The following is a 23,498-nucleotide window of genomic DNA, read 5'->3' on the forward strand; positions in this document are numbered from 1 at the left end:
GGTTGCTATAGAAACCTTGCTTTCAACATTCTCCTGAACCCTTCTTGTGAACTTGCTGCAAACCCAGTCTATGCATTATATGTCAACCTGAGATGCACTTTTTTCCTAATATAGCTACCCTAAAAAAGACACAAAATTTCTCTTCTTTCAAACACTCCTGTGCAAATAGTTATATGAGATTTATTATATCCTAATTATTTTTATGGATTTTCTATCCTATATTTTCTGATTCTCTTCTCAAAGACCTTCACCAGTTTAGCCCAATATAAGGTGTGGTTCTTCGTTTTTATTGTGTCAGCTCTAATTTCTATATCTATGAATACCTTCACTTCTCTTCTGCAAAGGGATTAGAGAACTGGGGTGGCTGTATTACATGCAGGGCATGATACAGACCTGATGAGACTGATGTCTATCAAAATTTGAATATAAATTTTGGGACCTTTCAGAGATTATCTGTTACACAAACATGTGAAAAATTAAAGCTAACTAGTATTTAAAGTAATTTCACTATTAAATAATGTGGCTTGCTATAGTGTGAAAATACCGCAGTTTGGAAGAGAAAGACTTTGCACAGTGGGTCTCTATAGATGAAGTTTGTGACTGTCTTTTCAGCTTACTGGAAGTAGCTGTCTGTATATTTAGCTTCGCTCTTGGTCGGTTGTATATTTGTTCTGAGAGAAAATGCCATTTATATTGTAGGATGCTGGATGTTGCGGTATTCAACTGGACAAAAATATAATAAAATCTATAAGAAAACTAAAATGTGTGAAAGATGAGGACTGAATCTGCACAAAAATTGAGTCCCTGGTGAATTGAATTCTGGCCCTTCAAACATGTTCTTTGCTGCATTATATTCTAGTGTACAAAGCCCACAGTAGTTAATGTGTACTCATGCTAGTTGGTCCTTTGCTTTTCTGATCACAGTGTAATTGCTTCTTGAAACACTGTGATCAAAAAAGTTAGTGTAAAATGTCCGAACAAAACCAGCCTGCAGAGAGAGGTTGCTCCCAAGAAAATGAAAAACATATGTCATGTGCAAGTCCTCTGTCACAGACAGCTACCATCCTGTAGCTGAAATCTCCTGTGTGTAGTTGTCTGGTCTCTGTTCTCTTGGGTGTCAGTGATCAAATCAAGGATTTGCGAAATAACAAGCACACTTCCAGGCAGATCACAATTGATAGTGACACTTAAATGTAATTCAGAGAACTACTTGAAATAGAAAGTTTTCCTTAAGTTGGACGTACCGATTAATGCGTTGATTTTTCAGTTTGCCTTGATTTTGCTGTTCTTTCTTACCATCCATCACAATGTTTTTGTTTTTCTCAGTAACTTCTGTGTGTGTGACGTTGTGTAGTCCACTGTGGACTTAACTGACTGTGGGAGATATGTAATAGCAATTTGGTAACACCAAACTAAGTGCTTTCAAATTTGTTTTCGGAGTATTTACCATGCGGTTGGAGTGAACTGGGATTTATGATTTTTGAGTGAAGGGTATGCAGCATGTTTCACAACTGGTTCTGCCTCTTAAGTTTGTTTGGCGAGTGAATTATATGGCATAATATTTTGTGCATGAAATTGAAGCTAATCAAGACGTTTTGCCAGAAAAAAAAAAAACAGACTGTTTTTAAATTTTATCTATATGTTATTATTCACTACTCTCAGGCTGCCAAACAGGCAGCCTAAATCCTTTTTTTTCATAGATACATTATTATATAGTAAAACCAAAAATTCTGTTCCTCACAGATATTATACTTATGACCAGTAGAAGAGTTCAGGCTGTGTTACCTGGATCCTCCCAGTGTGTGTGATGCCTTTAAACTTCTGAGAAACTCACAACCAAACTTTATACACAAAGTCAAATGTCTTTACTCTGTCCTGTATAGTACCAGGTTTACCTGGCAGTCTGCTCTGGTGGATCTCTCTTCTAGGAGTTATAAGATGGAGTGAAATCTAATGTTCTGAAATGAAGAAAGTATAGACTTCGTTAAAAACTTCATTTCAGCGCTGAGGCATTTATAGAATTGTAAATTTATCTATCTCTGGTTCTCTTTCAGTTTCAAATTTGTTATTATTTATGTATGTAGTCTGGATTTTGAAGCTAAAGATGTCAGTGTAGGATTGAAAATGTATTAAGATAGATATGGTGAGCTGGAGCTATAGGTGAGAGATTGTTTATTTAAGCAGTACCATAACTTTTGATATATCTTTCCCTTTCAAAAATGTGGAATTGTGGTAACTGACATTTTACTTTAAAATGTGCTACCATTTGGACTGCAACTTGGCAGATTCAGAGTATGTTAAACTCCTGACACAAAACTTTGCAGAAGCATTTGCAGAAAATGATGCTAATTAATGGTTTAAGCAAGCCGGATGAGTTTACCGAGTCAATTATTTAGTTTTTTTTTAAAATTTTTCTGATGTATTCCAAGAAAGTTCTTAATAGTTGTGCCGAGGGTGGCCAATAAAGAAATCTGCCAGGTGGAATTCCCTGCTGGTGGAGTGCTGGCAGCAGAGGCCCTGTCCTCCCCTTCTGCCAGAGGATAGAAAGTCAATGAAGTTATTTTTTGGGTAATCCAGAGTGTAGACAGGAATGGATCTGAAAGAACTAAATAAAAAAATGTTTTCTTACGGACCTCATTCCAGTAGCAATAGAACTGGTTATGTGCAACCATAACATGCACTGATCTGAGCCATTCTTTGTCACGGTATGATGAAGCAATCCTTCGTTGTGATGTTAAAACCAATTATTGTAGCTATCCCTGGAAAAACCATTTGAACAAAGGTCAGATATAGGGAAGAATAAAAGCTCATGTTTGTACTTGCACTGGCAAAAAAAAGTTTCAGTTCTCTCCACCTTTCAACGTCCATTGATGATTAGCAGCAATGGAAGTTGCAGAGGAAATAGGCAGGACTTATGGGGAAAATCTTAATGTATTTTCTGCGTTACTCTCTTCTCCCCTCTTCAGGTTGACTAAACAATATGTGTAATAATTTCAAGACTGAATATAAGGAAATACATCTGTGTAGAAATGCTGACAATTGGAAGGAAAAATTCCAATAATAGGGAGGTAATACAAATACACATTTGATAGCTCTCTACTGCTTTACAATAAGTAGTTGCTTATGTGATTTCCATTTCTGTAGGATCCAGAAAATGACTAGTGTTGCTGTGCAGAGCCAGCAGGGAGGTCATTAGTGCAGTTATATTTTTGGGTCTGAATTGTCACTATCAATGATACTACTTCATGAAATAAAAGAAGCCATGTCTGCATGTCTCTGGGGAAAATGTAATATTTACCACCATTTATAGTACATGCTATTCATGCGTCTTCAGTATGTGAACTATACCATAAACTTTTGCAGGATGTAGACAAGTTCAGTAAGTTCAATGTGGAACAAAACCCCCTATTTTTCCACATCAGTGCCAACTATTGCACATCGCCCACTTTTTATTACCAATCATGAATTCCAGAGACTTTTCAAACATGGAAACCATAGAGTCTCTGTGGTTTGTGAAGTCGGTACATGCACATCTAATTAAAAAAATTTCAATTTCTAGAATTGCATTTGGATGCATTTAAGACTGTATAGCAGGTTAGTGAAATAGTGAGCACAAAGTACATCAGGCTTCAGATATTTAAAATCATCTGTACAACTTAGCAAACATATCATAGAATATGATGACTGGTGGCCGTTAATACAAAGAATTACATCCTAGAGATGGTAATTCTGCTTGGTTGACCTAATTCTTATCTTTCAGGCTAGTGAATGATACCTTGTTTCTAAGGTTTATGTTAATCATATGAAGATTTTTCTTTAGATAAAGAAAGGAAAGGGGTTTTTTTTGCTGCTGTTTTGGGGCTTGGTGGGTTTTACCTCTAAATCGGTAGGAGGGATATTTGGGTTTTGAAACAAGTCGACACCATTAACATGCTGTACTTTGTGTTACTGATTTTGAGAACATTTTTCTTCTGATTTCAGAGAATATTTTTCTTCTCCTGATTTCAGGTTGGGGGGGACTATATCTGCATACAAGATAGTGCCAGACGAAATAGAAGAAATCAAGGTACAGTATTACTGCCTTTAACACTGAATTTCTTTGCTTGGAGAATTGCAGAAACGTTACATTAAAAAGCCATGTTATTTATTGCTTTGAAGTGTATCATAGCAGGGGGGAAAAGTGTCTAAAGTAAAATTTTTAGATCCATATTCAGGCACCTAAAATAGAATTTTTGTTATTTTTACAAGTACAGTTTACCTTCAGCTTAAGTTGAATTCAGTAGGGTTTGTTTGATGACAAAAACTCATGTAATTCAACATATTTCTGTTTTGTTACCTGAAGACAGATGCAGGACTACTGCAAACATTGAGTTATATTTTCATAATGAAAAATAAATATAGATGTAGTGTCCTTTTGCTTTTGAGATCAAATGCACATCCATTTTGTTCAATATTATCTGTCTTAAGAAGGGGATAGTATGAAGTCATTGGTACTCAAAATCATTAAAAGCTCTTTGATTTTGGGGAGTGACAATAAATACTGGTTTACCTCCAATGCAATGTGCATTATAAAAAACCTCACTTTAGCCAAGTCTAGTCATGGAAAGTACTTCAGCAGTTTGTGTCAATTTTGTTCTTCAGTAGAGTAAAAGATGGGGTGGGAATTTGGCCTAGATCTGGTAGCGTGGTCTGTGTAGCTGGTTCTTTATTTGATTGGTAGTCAGTAAGTCTGACACATTGCTTGCTCATTGTGATTACTTAACCCATTATGCTGTTTTATATACATTTTCAGCTGTGCAAAGGGAGTCAAAAGTAGTTTAAAATGTAGTAAAGGGAAGCGTTTGCATAATCATCTGACCTAGACATGACTTCGCAGTGTGTAAACTTGTGAGGATTTATTCCTCCTCAATTGGCATCAAACCCACTGTAAACAAATACAGTGACTGCCTGTATCTGCATCAAAGTTATCACTCCGCTGTGATCAACATTTATTTCTCTCCTCTGAGATTCGTGGATTCCTCTAGCCTGAATTATCAAGAGGAGCATGATTTATTAGGATGGATCCAATGCTTGGACTTTGGTATTAGAAAGAAAGAAAGAAGGTTTTCAAAACTTATTAGTGTTATGTAATATTTTCATGATGTTCAGAGAACTGCACAAAAACTATAAAACCAAAAATGATAAAAAACCCTAAACCATAATCTTTTTCCTTTAATATAAGAAATCCAAACCCACTGACATTTTGTTAACGTTGAAGATGGAGAAAAGGAAGCTGATATTTCTGGCTTCATTGTGCAAACAGAGTTCAGTGAATGAAGAAAAATGGAATGCTGGGAAATAAATAATTTTATTTTTAGGGACTTACTGTATTGGCAAGATCAGTAGTCACAGGAATGTGTTTTTTCCCCCCACCTGCTAAGGAGGCCTGTTCTGATTTTTCAGCTCTTTCTTACTCGGATGGTGTTTAAATGCTTGAGATCCTAGGAAACAGCAAAGTATGGGTTACTCATTGATCTCAGTTGTGCCAGCATGTAAGTGTGGAGGGAGAATTGTATACGTCTAAGTCAGAGCTATTTAAAGTGTTTGGAAAAAATCACCACCTTTACTTGTTTCTGGTAGCTGTCTTGTCTTGTTTGGGTAATGGGTTTTTTTAGGTTGTGACTGAAGTCTGTCCACCTCTCACACCTTAAATGATTGAACTTCTCAAGCTGTAATACAATAGGTGGTGTTCATATGAAATAAGGCACTACTGGAAAATGCCAAGACACACTAGCAGTGAGTATAATGGACAAATCTATATTGAATATGGAAAAGTATTCTTCTGTATGTCTGTATTTTGAATAGCAGCTGGCAAACAGGGAGACTGAGTATCCTTGCAGTAAATATAGGGGGAGTCTTAACTTCTGAAAGGTTCTCCAAGCAGATTTGAGTAGAAAAAGGAGAGAGGACAAAATAAAAGAGAAAGCAACTGAGATTATTGGAATATTACTTCTAGAGAGGACAGAATCTTCTTCCATGCACAATAGTTCAGAGTTATTTTGCCTCACAACTATCCCTCCCCTATTTAAACATGAAATATTAAGGGGTTTAATTTCATGAAATATGCAAGAATAGCAGCTCTGGTTTTTAATATATGATTTAACTTGACAGGTTACTGAATTATATTCACAGGAGTGGGAATATTCATGTTTTCTGATAGTGCTTACAAAGTAAACTACTTGCTTAAATGGCAAAGGGGGGTACTTTATCAGGCAGAGAGCAGTAATTACTATGACATATAAATAAGAAGTCTCTTTGACAGTATTTCCATATATTCTAGAAAAGGTGGTAGATTAACCTCTTTTACAGCTCAAAATAATTTGAGGAAAACATGTATTGATTTTGTTAATTCATGTAATTACATCTTAGTCTCTGCTTACAGTGGTGTTCTACCTATCTCTGAGTTTATGGAAGAGGAGAAACTCTGTAAGCCTTAATATACCTACTGGTTGAAAAGTATCTTTAGAAGATTAATTAAATGCATGTTTCCAACTATATTAGTAATTTAAAAGATAACCTCTATTTTATATATGTATATATATGAGAACTTATTTGTCCATATTGCAATACTCAGCAAATTTTAATATGTTTATAGTGTTTCCATTCTGGAGTGTTTAGAATATATTTATCACTTGCATGTGAGTGTGTTTTTTACTATGTGTATATATGTACTGTGAGATCATATATGGTTTATGTATCTAGAATATTGCCTGTACATATGTGCACCTACTTCTTTGAATGAGTGTATGTGGTCAACGTTGGGTATAATTGAAGCAGTGCATCCCACTTACCAAAATTAAGTAGTGTGTGGTGTGCTTATAGGCATATGAATTAGGAGTATTTATGGCAGAAGTGATAGCATGTGCCCTAACTACCCTCATGTACCTTACCAAGGTTAGGAAGAATTGCGTGGAATCAATCACCACTACAGTTCCTCAGCATCTGTATCAGCCTGAAATGGCGTGTGATGTAATTTACCTTCCCTAGATTTTTGTCATAGGTGCTTAGGTTCCTATAGTGAGAATGCTCAACAGGTAACCATACGAAGATACCATCACAGGTTGTCCCCGCCCCCCCCGAAAACTTTTTTCTATAAGGTAGAAATGTCTTTTATCACAGGATCTTCAGGACCAATGCTTCAATAAGAGAAGCTTTCAGAGAAGGAAAACCTGAGAGAATGCCTAAATGGATGTACTGCCATCTGCATTCCTGTCATTTCTCTACACCAGTTAAAGCAATGGCACTTCATTTTCGGTACCTGCTGGTTTTAAAATACTGCAGGAACTGATGAAGACAGTAAATATAAGAATTACAGCATAATTCTGAGAAAGTGTCACTGTTTCGCCTTTCTCTGTAGTTCTATTCTCATCAGAATGTAAGCAAGGAGCTTTTCAAACTTGCAAAAATGCATTGGCAGATTTCAGCCTTGCTCTTCGTCCACTGTAGTGGTATGTTGTGCCTAGAGGAGAGGTCTTCTAAACCAAATAATTTCATGTACATGGGGACTGGTGAGCATATCAGGCAACACTGATTAACGTTTCTGTATTTCTAGTTAATTACATTCATGACAAAATACAATTTTGTTTACAATGTGGAGTTTGCCTCAAGAGTAAAGAGCAATTTATAACTATTACCGATGAGGGAAAGTTTGTGTGACATGCCTGTAGATAGTTTTATATGTCAACAGTAGCATCTTATGGTTTATAACACCATGAGAGATGCTCTTTTTGATTGCAGCATTCTGTCATTACAAAGGAAATACATGATGTTGTGAAGGGTTGTTATTCTAGAGAAAGACTCAGTGAATGAGAAGACCATTCATTAACAGATTTCTTAAAAAATACTTGATTTGCTAGGATTTGCAAGTCAAAAGCAGAAGGGAATTTAATTGTTCTCTTTTTTTTTTTTTTAAGTGCTTCCCCGTATGCTTTTCGTGTAGGTATATGTATGCATCTCATCATCGCAAGACCAGAAATGAATTTGGCAGCAGGTATTCAATTCATGAAAGTAATATGCACAAGAAAGGCTGCCATTGTATTTCATTCTTGTAGTACTTGGGGTACGAGACAGATATCCCAGTGTAGAGAACAAGGTTAAAAGGTTACCTCCTCTGGTAGTTAATTTTCAGAAATCTTGTTAGAAATTTTTCTTAGTACTGGTTGTAAATTTGTACATTTAGATGTGAAGCAGCTCTGGAGGAAGATGGGAGGCTTTTTTAGTTCCATTATCCACCCTTTCACACAGAGGCATACTTTATGCTCCTCAATGCTCCTCAACACCTGTAATTTTCCTATAGTTGCTCTTTAAATGAAAGCACATATGCATAAAGTATTAAAGGCTACATTTAAGACTACAGACCTTTTCCCTGAATAATGATAGGATAGCTCTCTTTTTTTTTCTTTAGAAGTATGTGTTCACTTAATAGTTTAATATATGAAAATCTTCTTCATGAATAGCTGGAACACATTCCTCTCAGATTGCCTTCAGTCTGTGAGGCAACAGACTCCAGTGATAAAGATCCAAGAGTAGAAAATGATAAAAAAATGTGGGAGAGGGAAGTAGCCAGAAAGGAAATGGGGAACACTGTGTCCTCTTAGAGGTCAGTTGCTGTAGATGACTTAGGAATTCAAGAGATTTTAACTTTTCCACACAATCCTATTTAGGAACATCTTACGAAACAAGTAAGCTGATTTCAGTATCAGTGAGCTGCATTTCAGAGCAAAGGTGGACTCTCTGCCATCAAAAATATGCATCTTTGAAATGATTACAAATAAAATCAGTCTATGCAGAGACTTTCTCAGAGAACATCTGATTTGTAGACCTTGTGGTGTCATATACCTACATAATACTGTATGCCTGAATCTGTTCTTTATGCCGGTAGGAGTAGCTGATGAAACTCATGCAACCTCTGTGCGCAGCCAAAAGACACTGGCCTTGATCCTTCAAAGCATTTTCATGTTTGTCAATGTGTGGAAAAAATAAGTAGCAATTTGTCAGCAAGTGCTGGTTTATAGTCCTGTATCAAAAAAGCAAATGAAAGAAAGGTAGTCATTAGTACTGTGGTGGATAGTCCATAAGAACAGAATTGTGGTTCAAAATATTCAGACTTCACAAAACTGGCTTCGTATCTCCATAGTGGGCAGTTGGGCATTTAAATATTTCTTGCATCTTCTACAGAATCAACAATGCATTACATAAACGAGGATGTGTGCTGTCATCCCAGTTTTGCATAGGAGTTTAAGTCCTGGGTCTGGTTTATTTCATTATTGTATTGATGTTCATCCGCTAAGTATAACAAAATGGTTACAAAACAAAAAGTTTCCCCAAGGTTTATGATGGGAGGCATCACAATTTGGTGATAATGCTGAGATTATCACTCTGTGTATCTGTTTGGATCCAGCACAAACAAAAAATAGATTTCCCTCCAGTGACCTTTCAGAGTAAGAGTTTTTTGAAGAGGCCCAAGCTGTTTAAAGTATGCACTCCCACCAATCCCATTACTGAGAAATGCAAAGCACCAAGAAGCTTTACTATTTACCTTGCAGGAAGGACAATTCTGGTTCTCGGTTTTTCTATCAGTGTTCTCTTTCTTCTGGCTCTCAGATTAGAATTACTAACTCCTGGCACAAGAGCTCTTATTGAGTAGCATGACATAAAAGGTTATTATCAATTGAATGTCTGATGAGTATTAACAAGTACTATCTCCATAGACTCCAAAGCTTACAGATACAAGTTGAAAAAGATTTACGGGTAATGTGTGATGGTCACATGTGTTCTTCCATTATTAGATTATTCGTCATGCTGGACTGTGTGTTGGCTAAAACCGAGGGCTTGTCTTTTAACTCTCTTAACATGCACTCGGAGACTGACCCTCCAGTAGACAGTTTCATTGTGCTCCTGCAGGCAAGAAAAGAAGGTTTCTAAAAGGCTTTGCCAAGTGTCCCAAGCAGTAAAAAAAAATAGACACTATTCTGAGATCTCAATTTAGTGTATGAAATCCCTGATAAACGTAGAGATTTGGATCTCCTACTTGGTTTTCAGGTTTCCATAAAGGAGACTTTCTTATGGCCATGAATCCAGCTAGGACAATTGAGAAGTGGGACATGTTACATTAGAACAACTTTACATCTCATCATATTTCCCTGTAATTAAAGTTTACCTGATGTACACACAGATTTCTTCCGGAGTTAATTTCTAAATCCTGCATTATCAGAGTCAATCACTGATTAGTATTCTTTTTCAAGCTACATATGACTCACAAAAAGTGTAAACTACGTTGTTTAGATGACAGAAAGAACTTTTGAGTTTTTACTTGCTGTATTAATCCTTAAACGATCTTACAGACTTTTTTTGTTTCCATGCTGGAGAGAATGAAAGGTTTGTGTGTGAGATGATGTGACAAAATTGTGAAAAAACATTATATGAAACAAAAAATTACTTTCCTTTAATTGTCTGTCCATGTGTATGTATTCATGCTAAAGTACATATATAGAGTCACTTAGGCTTGCAGTATTGATAATGTGCTCTTAGCTCGCTCTTCCCCCATGCCATGCATTTATGCTCTGTTCTTTCAGTCCTTGTCAACAGCTGATTATTTATATTATATTGTATCGTATTATATTATATTGCTTCTAGTTGACTGTGATTTCATTATCTGTTGTGTTATGTCAGGTTTTCTTCTCATTAGTCCTTTGTTGTTTTAAGTTAGTTTTATTTCTTCTAAAACTGGTTTTTCCCCTTTTTCTGGAAAGCGCAGTCTGTGTTACACTGGGTTCTGGCTTAGAATCTAGGTTTTTGGGGGCAAGCCTGGCTGCGCAAGCCTGAACCACTGTCCAGGCACACTCACACCAGCAAAATATGAGTGTTTCATAGGAATGCCTTTTCTGTTGTGGGATTTTTTTCCACACCTATGAAGCCAGTAGTTGTTGTGTACGGTTGTTGTTTGACTTGTGGGTTGTTTCTGCTCTTCTGGGTTTGAGACTCTCTTTGCTTGGAGGACATGACTGTTCTCCATGCTATAGCTATTGCTATAGCAAGTTTTTGTATAGAAACTCCTTAGCGAGTACTCACTGAAGGGGCTTTTCATCTGTTTCTCTCATCTTCTGTGGATGATGGATACTCACTGCAATCACAGACCTCTCAACCAAGATAACATCTGTACAAAAAGAATGTAAAATGAGAGATAGCAGAAGTGTCTGTATCGCTGTCCCCCGATTATTGGACAACAGGATTCGGCCCTGCCCTTGTGGATGTCCCCTGGCATTTGATGGGATTTCTTTTAGGCCCAGGCAGTTGCTGCCATTACCAGTAGTACAGACATACTTCATTTTTCCTCTCTTCCTTGCTGCTTCTGTACTGTTCTGAGATGTGCATGATGTAAACCAAGCAACTGGCGTGGGGGAAGCTGGGCATCCGCTCTTTTTGGCATCTGGCACCGAAGAGGCTGATTGACTTTTTTGGATTTGGAAGAGCCACTAGCAAGTATCTGGGGGTGGCCTGCATTCCTTTACATCTGTTAGTGATCGAACTGAGCATTATTAGGACTGCTGAGTGTATCACAAGCACTCCTCTGCTTTCCTGGCAAGGACATCAAATGCCTAGGTGCTCTGGATGAAAAAGCATACTCACTAACTTTCCACATGAAAATAGGAATGATCACTTCTTGTTTTCCTGCTGTCTTCCATCTTATGTTTCATAGGCTCTGTGGCCTCGGAGACTGCATGGCTCCAGAAATGACAGAGGAGACCATCTCGCCAAGCTAACTTCCTCTTACAAGCTGTCTTGAATATGGAAGATGCTGAAGCATAGTTATTAATTCCTGTTCTGATGTGAGAAGGATTTAAACTAATGCATTTTATATTTTATTGTGAAATTTGGTCTTATGAAATCCAAAAGAAGTTTAGCCTGTGTTTTGCAGATCATGGAATATTGCAGCATGGGGAAGGGAAGGGCAGGAAGATAGTGCATCCATTTAAGTTGAAATGCCATGCCAATGACATAAAGTCATTTTAGTAATATTATTATTTACTTTCCAAAGCAAACAAAATCGTTCTGTAGTTCTCCTGCAGAGAGAGAAGTATCTGTAGGATGAAACAAGAAAAATAGCTGAAAGTTAATTTACAAGACAAACCACTATATTGTTGATCTTTCTCTCTGGTTACCCATCATTTAAGCATTCTTGGTGCTGTTGCCCTTAAGTGGGGAGATTAATGTGTATCAGATTTTTCATTACCACAGTCCTATTTGTCTGTCAAATCTTTCTTCACTAAATACATTAGAAACAAACAACAAAGAGATTTCAAATTTGTTGTTTTCCAGCATAAAAAAATCTCTGCTTCTCTCTGTGGCCATAGTAACCAATTTTCTCTGACTTCTTCCTGGCTTTCTTTCATTTTCCATTTTTGATAAATACCTATCTCTGTACCAGTCATGACCTGAAACCTAGTTAGGTCTCGGGGCATCTTCTTACTTACTCTAACACAATTCTTGTACTTTTCATCTGACCCGGTACACTGGGCAATGTTTTCACTGGAAAAGCGGTTCTTAAATGGGATCTCACTTAGTCTGAATGAGAGGAGAAAACATAGCTCAGCTTCATTAAGCAGCAAATAGCTTTTGGCAAGTATGTAAGTAAATCAAGTTTATATAAAAACCCTAATCATTTTCCATGTGACCTGTTACATTAAGTTTTATTTGGTTATATTTATCCTATAAGAATGTATTCTGGTGACTTTTTTGAGATCTATGAAGGAAATTTAATGTTGTCCTGTCGTAACTGATAATGTCATAATTGGTTAGGGGCTTGATTGAGTTTGAGGGAGATCTACAGTATGATCTCTGTTGTGGTAAAATTTCTTTCTTTTTATGATTGTCAAAATAGTTGAATATCGGTACTGTATATAGAGGAAAAATAGAGATCAGTTGGGTTTTTTTAAAAAAATCCTTCAGGTTCTACAGCTTTTTGCAGGTAGTGTCTTAGTGAATTATGAAAATTATTATTTGTAGAGAAATGAATGTAACTGCAAATAAGGGCCATTGAAATACTGAGTGATTGAGTGACGAACCATCTGATGAAATTCAATGGAGGTAAATGTTAAGTGATGTGTATGGGAGGTGTGAAAAAATCCTAAATTTGCATATAAAATAAGGGGCTCTAATTTGACTATTGCAATCCAAGAATGAGGTCTGAGAAGTGTGCTAAGGTGGTTACTATTAGCTCAGTGTTCAGGAGCAGCTGAAGGGGAGGGGAAAAAAAAAACAACTGTGAGGAATTGTTAGGAAAGGAACCAAGACCAGAACACAAAACCTTTTCTGTTACATATGAGCCTCTGGTGCCCCACCATATAGAATGACCTGTGAAGGGCTGATCCCCTAATCACAAAAATGACACAGTAGGGCTGAAAAAGATCTAGAGTCAGATTATAAAAATTATCTAATTTATAGAAGCACTTCCATATCAGGAACAGATAAAGAGACTGAGACAGAAACATACACAAGTGGCACATTTGGTTGCATTTCAGCAACATTCTTCCTTATTTCTACTGCACTTTTAAAATTAACTCTCATGCTTAATTTATGCAAATTGTAAGACTGCCTGAAAGCAGGCACTGAAGCTTTGACTATATGTCTTCTATTGGTTGATAATCTGCTGACTGGGGGGGGTGGGGGGGGGTGGGGAGAACAAAAAAGAAAGGAGTTCCTAATAACAGAAAGCATTCACTTAAAACTGCTGAAGCCGAAACCTTATCTGGTTATAACACAGCAGTCATCTTTCCATCAGAAACTGGTTCAATAGATTGTATTTTTCTGAAGAAGATTTGTAACTGGTAGACTGCAGATAACTCTGCTAAAATAGTGTAGTTTATTTTACTTTTATAGCATGTTTTCCATCTAGATTCTTTTTTATGTTGTGTTTTAATGGCTTGATTGGAAAAACACAGTAGGAAGACACCAAAGACTACACATGCCTCCCTGTGATATGCAAGCTTGTAAACTGTATTAATAGAGTGATGCTTAGTACTTCAATGTGTGATTACACCTAATTAAACTTCTCTGATAATTAAAATTTTTTGTGATGCCCTAATCCTATTAGGCACCCTATCATATGTGAGGTCTACTGTCTAAAACAGAACAGGAAACCTGAAATGTTTTTTAACAGAAAACCAACCAAAAACTTCCTTCAAGAAAATATCATAAGGGAATGGTGTAAAATAGTATTAACAGATGTGTTGAACCATGTGGCTAGAGGCATTTTGTTTGCTCAGATGCTTTTTTTAATCAGATGCACAAAATTCATCTAGATGAGATTTCATGCTGATGAGCTGTATGTGAGCACAGATGTAAAATGGAAAGTTTTAAGTGGATTCTAGGTTTTGTTGAGTATGTTGGCTAAGTGGCTTATCTCATCTCTGACAGTGCACAGAGCTGGAGTGCTGGCTTAACTGATGTCCTAAAGGCTTCTGCAAATGGATGTCTTCTAGCTAAACAAAATCAGAGCAAAGTGTGTGAGGATGAAGTTAAAAATGCCTTCCTTAGCCCTAGCCACCACATCCCTAGTGCCAAGAACTGAACATTTATCTCGAGCCATATCTGTGTTGCCAAGTCATGCAAACCAATAAAATGCATCTAACTATAAAGTAAAGCATTTGATGCTGGAGATCCAGCATCCACATTGTATATTTTTTGATATGTTTTATTTCTATGAACTGTGTGCCTGTTAACAGCTGGAGTGGATTACGTGTGCTGCTGAAGTCCATCTTCCAAAAAGTTTTATCTGAAAAAATTCCAGTTCATATGCTTAAAGACTACTTTGTGATATGAACCAAAGTCTGGTAAGCAGAGAGCTGTCAAAAGTGCACTGCTATTTTGAACTAGCAGGCTATGGTAGACGCCAGCCTCCAGCACATATATTCTCATACCACTATATATCAAGGTTACAAATAATGTGAAATTCATAATATAGTACCATCATTACCAATGAAACAGTGTTGTCTGAGCGAAGTACTTAAAGAATACCCAGTCATTCTGGCAGACTATTAAAAAAAAAAAAAAAAAGGTGGTCTAGACCAGTGGTCTCCAAACTTTTCGATTGTGCACCCCATCAGTAAAAAATTTTTAAGCATGCACCTCCCAATATAGGTATATTCTAATATTTTCTCCCTGCACCCCAGTGGATCATAGAATCATAGAATCATTTAGGTTGGAAAAGACCTTTAAGATCATAGAGTCCAACCGTAAACCTAACACTGCCAAGTCCACCACTAAACCATGTCCCCAAGTGCCACATCTACTTATCTTTTAAATACCTCCAGGGATGGAGACTCAACCACTGCCCTGGGCAGCCTGTTCCAATGCTTGATAAACCTTTCAGTGAAGAACTTTTTCCTAATATCAAATCTAAACCTCCCCTGGCGCAACTTGAGACCCTTTCCTCTCGTCCTATCGCTTGTTACTAGGGAGAAGAGACCAACCCCCACCTTGCTACATCCTCCTTTCAGGTAGTTGTAGAGAGCAATAAGGTCTCCCTCAGCCTCCTCTTCTCCAAAATAAACAACCCCAGCTCCCTCAGCCACTCCTCGAAAGGCTTGTGCTCTAGATCCTTCAGCAGCTTCGTTGCCCTTTGGATGCACTCTAGCACCTCGGTGTCCTTCTTGTAGTGAGGGTCCCAAAACTGAACACAGTAGTCGAGGTGCAGCCTCACCAGTGCCGAGTACAGGGGTGCTATCACCTCCCTGGTCCTGCTGGCCACACCATTTCTGATAGAAGTCAGGATGCTGTTGGCCCTCTTGGCCACCTGGGCACACTGCTGGCTCATATTCAGCTGGCTGTCGATCAATACCTCCAGGTCCTTTTCCGCCAGGCAGCTCTCCAGCCCCTCCTCCCCAAGCCTGTAGCATTGCATGGAGTTGTTGTGACTGAAGTGCAGGACCCAGTACTGAGCCTTGTTGAATCTCGTACAATTGGCCTCGGCCCATTGATCCAGCCTGTCCAGGTCCCTCTGTGGAGCCTTCCTACCCTCCAGCAGATCAACACTCCCAGCCAACTTGGTGTCATCTGCAAACTTACTGAGGGTGCACTTGATCCCCTTGTCCAGATCATCGATAAAGATGTTAAACAGAACTGGCGCCAGTACTGAGCCCTGGGGAACACCAATTGTGACTGGCCCCCAACTGGATTTAACTCTATTCACCCACAACTCTTTAGGCCTGGCCATTCAGCCAGTTTTTTACCCAGCAAAGAGTATGCCCATCCAAGCCATGAGCAGCCAGCTTCTCCAGGAGAATGCTGTGGGAGACTGTGTCAAAGGCCTTACTAAAGTCCAGGTAGACAACATCGACAGCCTTCCCCTCATCCACTAAGTGGATCACCTTGTCATAGAAGGAGATCAGGTTAGTCATCATCCTGCATGTACCCCACTTTGGAGACCACTTGTCTAGACTATTGAAATGATGTACTGATTCAGGGAGCATCACAACAGTAAGTAATGAAAAACAGCCCTGATTGATTAGCTGTTTTCTGGATTGTTCATTACTGATCACTGCATAGATAATAGAATTTTTAAGAGGCATTTTGAATTCTCCCACACTTTTGGTTTATGTAAGCTTGTTTTCGAGTCAAGTTGTTATTTTACTTCTGTGGCTGTCATAGTTTACTGAAAATCACCCACCATTCAAAATTTCATGTGAGGTGTTTTTGCAAAAAAAAATTGCAAAAAAACACAGAAATGTTACTTGAACACATTGGTATCTTAATGAAAATCCTCTTGATAATAGGTTGCTAAAGGGATCCAGAAAAAAATTATTCCACATTAAAAAATACTATATAGCAAGAGTTAAAAGTAAGGAAGCCCAACAGATATGTTAACAGGCTGAAAGAAACTCTTCCCCTGAAGTCTGCTCCTGTAACACAAGCACACGGGAGAAAAAAGCTTTCCCAAGAGCTTCCTCCATTTTTTTCTGGGACAAAAAGCCTTATTGCGTTAATTAGCATTGATAGCCACCATACTTTATCTGGTGGTTTAGTTTGTGTGAGTCATCATTTATGGAATTATTTCTCTTCATGGCTTTTACATAAGGGAGGTAAGAAGGGATGCCACAGGGTGAGGAGAAGACAGACGCAAGCGCAGGGTGCAGGTGTTGCCTGAATGAAGTGGGTCCATCTTGGGTGCAGGCATCAGATTCCTAAGGAAGCGCGATCAAGATGGACAAATTATCTCAGAGAGCTATGGTTGTAACAAAAGCCAATTATTTTTGCCATGGTGTGTGGAGACAACACTGATTATGTATTTGATTGGACAACTGTAGTAGTATGTATTTGGATACAAGCTTAAATAGTTTGCTAAACAATGTTTTGATATTACAGTACACATCATGTCATTTGCTGTGGCTGAAGTCACAATATTTGCTCTTCTGGACTATCTTTGAGCTCCCTATGGAAGTGTTTCCTAACATGCGCCTACCTAGGCAAGAAAAATGATTCTTTCCAATTTAAACACTAATGTAAGATTAAAGGTTAATATTCATCTTTTTCATTGTCCCCTTGCTTTTGAGATGTTCTTTTGCTGGATACGCCCACAATAAAATAGCTATCATTCTGATTTTACTTAGTGTAACACTGTTTCTGTACCTTTCAATTTAAGTAGGATTTCAGAAATGCCGTGACTTAATTGTCCTCAGAGAAATGCATAAGGGGGAGAATGCCACTGAATCATCAGAGTTCAGTAAAGGTGCAGTGGCTGCAGAGTTTTACTTTTTAAAATATTCTCTTATAAAAAATACACAAGGATTTCTAGGATTGTTCTGCCAGAAACGTTTGCGTTCAGTTTCAGCTGCCTCATCATTCTGACAAGATTAGGTGGAATGTTAAGACTGCAAAGGTAACACATATTCGCTTTTACCATTTCTGCATAGACTGACATTTCCATTCTCTCTTATTATTAATCATCTGCTTTGTTACTGTTGTTATGCTCTATCAAAATAGCCTTGTATTTTAAAATTACAAATATTGTAACAGTTTCACTGTGTTGCTTCAGTAGCATGATCACATAAACCTCTCTCCTAACAAATAGGCTGATCGCTTATGGAAGTTTATACTGCTCAGTCTTGTCATTTTAAAGGGTTCTTCTGCATTCTTAACAGCGAAGTGGTCTTGATAGTTGAACATAATTTAAAATAAGTGAGAATTACCCAACATTTCTCATTCTTGAAAATGAAGCTATGTATCTGAGGATACCTTATGAACATAAGAGCTTAACATCAAGACGTTTTAAAATTCTTGTCCTTCTTTGATAAAACAGAAAACAACCATTCTTTGTGTATTTGGAGCAAGGAATGTGTTCTATATTTTAATAAAAATTTCTAGGGAATAATGCTATATAAAAAAGGCAGTATGTAAAAATAAAGCTGAGTGTCGTTTGGGACACTGAAGCTAACACTTTAGTTTCACAGAGTACCTTGAGGCTGTAAAAGAAAACAGACAATTATCCTCAGGCTGTTTTGAAGGAAAGATGCCTAAGTTTAAAATCAGGGAACTGTAAAGAACTGCTTTACATACAAAAGCTCCAAATGTCTCTAAATATTGTTCAGAACTATGAATGCTTCTGTAGGTGAGAAAACCAAAGGGATGGTTGTGTTTCAAAAATGAAAAAAATGGGTATTTGTGAAGCATTGGGCTGTAAGTGTATTTAACGCTTTCACATGTACAATATCCTCACTGAGTTGACTTCTGAGAGACCCAGCAAAAGAAATAAGCAATGGAAATGCACAGATAAAGGGAAATTATGAGGTTTTCTGTGATTAAGTCTTTTCTGCGGAACTAACTATGAAAAGCACTTAGGGGACACATTCTGAGTGTTCAGTCAATAGTTGATATACAGGCATGAAGCTTTAGTCACAGTGGCACACTTCCATACATTTGCCATTTTGCTTTAAGTAAAACAACTGAGATACACCTCATGTATTTCCGTACCCAAGCACTTTTATGATGTGTTTTTATATTGAAATATTTTATATGAAGTAACATATAGATTTTAATATAATATTTGTGTGTGTGTGTGTGCAGAATATTTTGTATTTCAGTATTTTTTGCACAATTGTACCTTAAACTCTTTAAAACAACAATCCTGTATTTGGACAAATAGTATTTTAGCAGAGGCATAGTCTTGACAACAGCAAAAACTGAACTAATTATGATGCAGTTCATCTAAAACCATGGCAATCTCATAATATACAAGCTGAAAAATAAAGGTTTTCCTCTGTGGTGGAAAAAATAGCTAATTTCAGACTAGCTTTTGTCGAAAACATTTTTAAATTTACTCTGCTAGATCTCTGCCAATGAAACCAATATTGGACATGTTTGAGCACTTATATTGTCTTCTGAGGATGGCTAAATAATAGGGAAAGAAAACCAAAGGAAATATTCTTTCTAACTGTCCTTACAATTATGTATTTTGAGTATGTTTGAAGAATGGAATGAACACGTGATCAACTATCATCAACTTTTATCTCTTTTTGTGGTCTTAATTAAGAATCTGTTCTATCCTCAACAGGCCCAGCCTAATTCTTCAAACTTAACAAAGTGGGCACGAGTTTTTCCCTGACTGCACACTTAATGTATTTCACTTATGTCACTTCAACTTGTAGGTTTCACAATCAGGAATAAGATGCAATGCATCAAGCTCACTGACAAATAGTGTCCCAATAGTGAGTTTATTTTACACACAGGGTGGATAATAGCTTACCAATGCTAATAAAAAATAAAAATAACAAAATAAATTTAAAATTGAAACTGAGGTATAAACAATCTTTCTGCTGTCCCTTCTAGAAAAGGTTAATTTAAAATGATTCTCGAGGTTTTTGCTGTTTGTCTTACACAAAACTCCCCATGAAAGCCTGATTTACCTCTCTCTTCCATCTTAGATTATCTGCAGGGAACTGAAGGTAACATCCAAACTACAGAGTTTGCAAAAGAATTAAACATTTTCTTATCAGACCTCAGTCAGACAGTGAAATCTATGCAAAGAACAGAGATTACTGATGAAAATTTTTCTACAAGTAGGTCAGTGAGAAATTTAATATCTCCCTACAAAGACGTCATTATAAGAAAAGGAGCCTACAGGGGTGAAGTCTGTTTATTCTGTTAGCCTGCAATTATTTCCGGAGCAAATTAGTATTCTTTTTTCAGTACTGTAAATGAGGATGGCCAGATGTTAACTTGCTAGTTATGACCTTCAATTCAGTATATTTAAATGAAGTGGCAGTCTGCTTTTCTGTGCCTTGGTTTTATCATTATTATCTTTTTTTTTTTTTCCCCCCTAAAGGTTCAAAAATACATGAAACTCGAATTTCCCAAAATCCAAATGGGATAGAAAAGGAGCTGTCTGACAAAAAATATTTTTGTCTGTACAGTTGTTTTTTGTGTAGAGAGCTGTATACTACTCTTTCCAATGAAATATATTTGCTGTAGCTAATGCTCTTATGATGTTTTCTTGGAGATATTTAGAAATTGGGGTGACAGACAAAAAACGCTTAGAGTTTCCTACTAAAAACATCTCTACTTTTGGAGTTAGACAGAAGTGAAAGCTGAAACAGCAGCTAGAGACTTAATGGACAGCTAAATGATCTGTGACATTTAGGAAGGAATAGCTACAGTGCCTTGGAAATTGGCTTCATTTCTTAGAGTTGATCAGTACGGATGGTTACAGCTCCAAAACCAAAAGTTCTAAGTGGATAAAGTGTCAAATACTTTGCTTAAATTCATGGGTACAAATGTAAAAGCTCTTGGAATATTGCTGCTATAGAATTGTTGGATTTCTGGTAGACCTGGTCTTTAACCACAAATTTATAACTCTTAGCAGAAGAAAAAATCTTTGATCTCTTTTTAAAGTCTTCAAATAGCACAGATATTACCAGGCCTGGAGAGAGAACCCTTACAGGATGGAAAAGACTTGATTAGTAATTGCAAGAAAAAAGCAAGGGCTTCTCCTTGCGTAGAGTCAGACGTGGTGCGTGTTGAAATGAAAAGGGAATTCTGGGTGTGTGTTGGTGCTGCACTGGGGCGGCGGAGTGAGAGAGAGACACGGTACCAGGTTCTTTCTGGATCTCAATAAGAAAGGCCTGACAACAAATGGCTTAATAAAATATCGGCTTCAATAAGGCAGAATAAGAGGAGGACTATAGGTAGCAAATAAATCTTACACCCTTCAGATGCTGGGAACCGTGTGTTCTTGCAGCATCAGATCAATCCCTGGATGGATTTGTCCACTTATGAGAAATTCTTGCCACAATTTTAGATAAAGGAAGGGCCACGCTGGTGCTGTAATCACCAGTACTGAGTGGGAGCTGCCTACAGGCTTCTCTGTTACAATGAGGTGTCTGAGTCTATCCCTTGGCCAAGGGATTTGTGCAGCATGACACAGGCCTGAAGGCCGCGCCGGATGTGGAGCACAGCACAGCCCGCTGTGGGAGCGGCAGGGGAACCGTCATGTGGATCACTGACTCCTTGATGTACAATGGTCTCCTGGTCAGGATCACTGCAATATTAGAAACATTATAAATAGAACATTGTGTGGTCCTTAATTTCCAGAGGGCATTGCCCAGTTCTTGCTCACAGATAAAATTTATTGCATACTCTCCTTCATCCACTAATTCCGCCTACTCCCTCTTACTGAAAATACTATCTGAATGACTCTGCTGCCTGTGTAGGCTCTTCATCACTCTCCAGCACTAAAGTGGCAATTGTCTCTACAAGGGAAAGCAGTAGTCCAGAGATAACATATACTGCATGCATCATAATCCTCAAAGTAGAATGTGTGGGAGATGATACAACTCTTTGAAAGGGGCAATATGGTATTTTTAATTATTGAGATGATGCCTTTATTCTAAATTGCATTGAGCAGATGACTGCAATGTGATTTTAACATGTCCAGAAGGGTAAGTTCTACAATTAAGAAACAAAAATTACTTATGTAAACATTTTCATGTAACAGACCATATGTTAGAATAATAGTATGTAAAGCAGGTGATACACAGTCCAAAAGACTCATTATGTCTTATGCAACTTTTTTTGAAGTATATAAATAACTCTGGATTCTCGTAAAGGTTACCATGTGTGTCTTCTTACATCTTTAAAATAACGAACAAGTACTTCCTAGTCCAGAGGGCTTTCCATGGTTTCACAACTCGAGAAATGACTCATGCTTTAGCAAGGAGGGTTCTGTTCCTGTGAAGCAGCAGGCATTTCGTATGCATAACTTCCACTGTCTGATTTGAGCGCATCAGTAACAATGGGAATGCGCTTTTTTCACTAGAACCTGCTGTACCTACAACTGTACTCCTTAAACGTTTCCATAATTACTGAGTGTCCCTGCCTATTCTTTTGGAAAACTACTCAAAAAAAAAAAAAAAAAAAAGTGTGTATATATTCTCTCTCCATTCTTTTTCAAGGGAAACAGGAGCAGAGAGGCATGAAATACCCATTTATGAAAGCATAATGAATAATTGCAATATCTGTATGTTAATTATGTTAATTGTAATGTTTAAAATAATGTCATCTTCTAGATAGTTACAAAGGTTTAATATAAACTTCAGATAAAGTAAGTGAATGCAATTTCAAAATAAATTTGAAAAATACTTTCTGAAATACTTATCTCAGAAGGATTACTTATGGTAAGAAATGTCTGCAAAGATTAGCACAATAGCAATCATTTAAGGTTTAGAACTTAAATTGTAAGAAAACCTTTTAGTAAAAAGGACACTGAGCTTTGATTTGTCTTGTGCTAAGTAGCTAGAGTTTGTAAATCGTTAATTCCTCTTGAAGTAGATACTGTAAGGGCTTCACTTGTCAACGACTATTCCCTCTGTGCTGCAGCTTTTGGTTCTGGCACAGATCTTGATTTTGCAACTGAAGCATATGGTACAACTATATTCGTTGCCAGAACACTTAATTAATTAAGCCATCATTCATTCAAGATTAAGTGCTAAGAGTACCTGTATAGATGACATGCTTAGTGCAAGTGTTTCTTACTCTGGAATTAGTAGTGTTTGTTTGAAAACTCTCAGTCACAGAACCAGTAGTTGCAAATAGAACCAGCGTGTTGGAAGTTGTGACTGAAAAGCATTTCTGAATATACCAAGACACTCTGCAGCAGTCAAGAGACTCAGTATGACAACTGCAAGCATTTGTAAGGATTGCTCTTCCTTTAGCAGCAAGCGTTCTATACCTCTCTCATTCTGATAGTACTGATTAGTATTTCTTTTATGATTCTTAAATTTTAGCAAGTGAAGTTTGGCATACATCTTTACAAAAGCAAGAGATGACAGGTGATTCTGCTTAGAATAGTCCTTTCCAACTCTTTTCATGTATTGCTTTGAACTTTGTTCGTGTCCTAGTTAGCCTCTATGGCTTTGTTAACATTTTGAGACTAGATTGAGCTAGATCACTTCTATGAAGCAGTTGCTTTA

The 23,498-nt window shown here is 37.4% G+C and overlaps 1 protein-coding gene across 5 annotated transcripts in view; it reads left to right on the forward strand.

The window, feature by feature from the left end:
• Positions 1 to 23,498, forward strand: part of GPHN (gephyrin) — a 306,325-nt gene that overhangs the window by 125,944 nt on the left and 156,883 nt on the right. For all 5 annotated transcript variants that reach the window (XR_014228691.1, XM_082316630.1, XM_082316631.1 and 2 more), the window contains exon 3: positions 4,009 to 4,066. Coding sequence is in view for 4 of the 5 variants with exons in the window: in XM_082316630.1 (XP_082172756.1) it covers positions 4,009 to 4,066 (58 nt within the window). In the remaining variant the exon portion in view is untranslated. The remainder of the gene's footprint in view (positions 1 to 4,008; positions 4,067 to 23,498) is intronic.

This window comes from Platalea leucorodia (assembly GCF_965183815.1).
Source record: "Platalea leucorodia genome assembly, chromosome: 7".
In the NCBI taxonomy this organism is placed as follows: Eukaryota; Metazoa; Chordata; class Aves; order Pelecaniformes; family Threskiornithidae; genus Platalea; species Platalea leucorodia.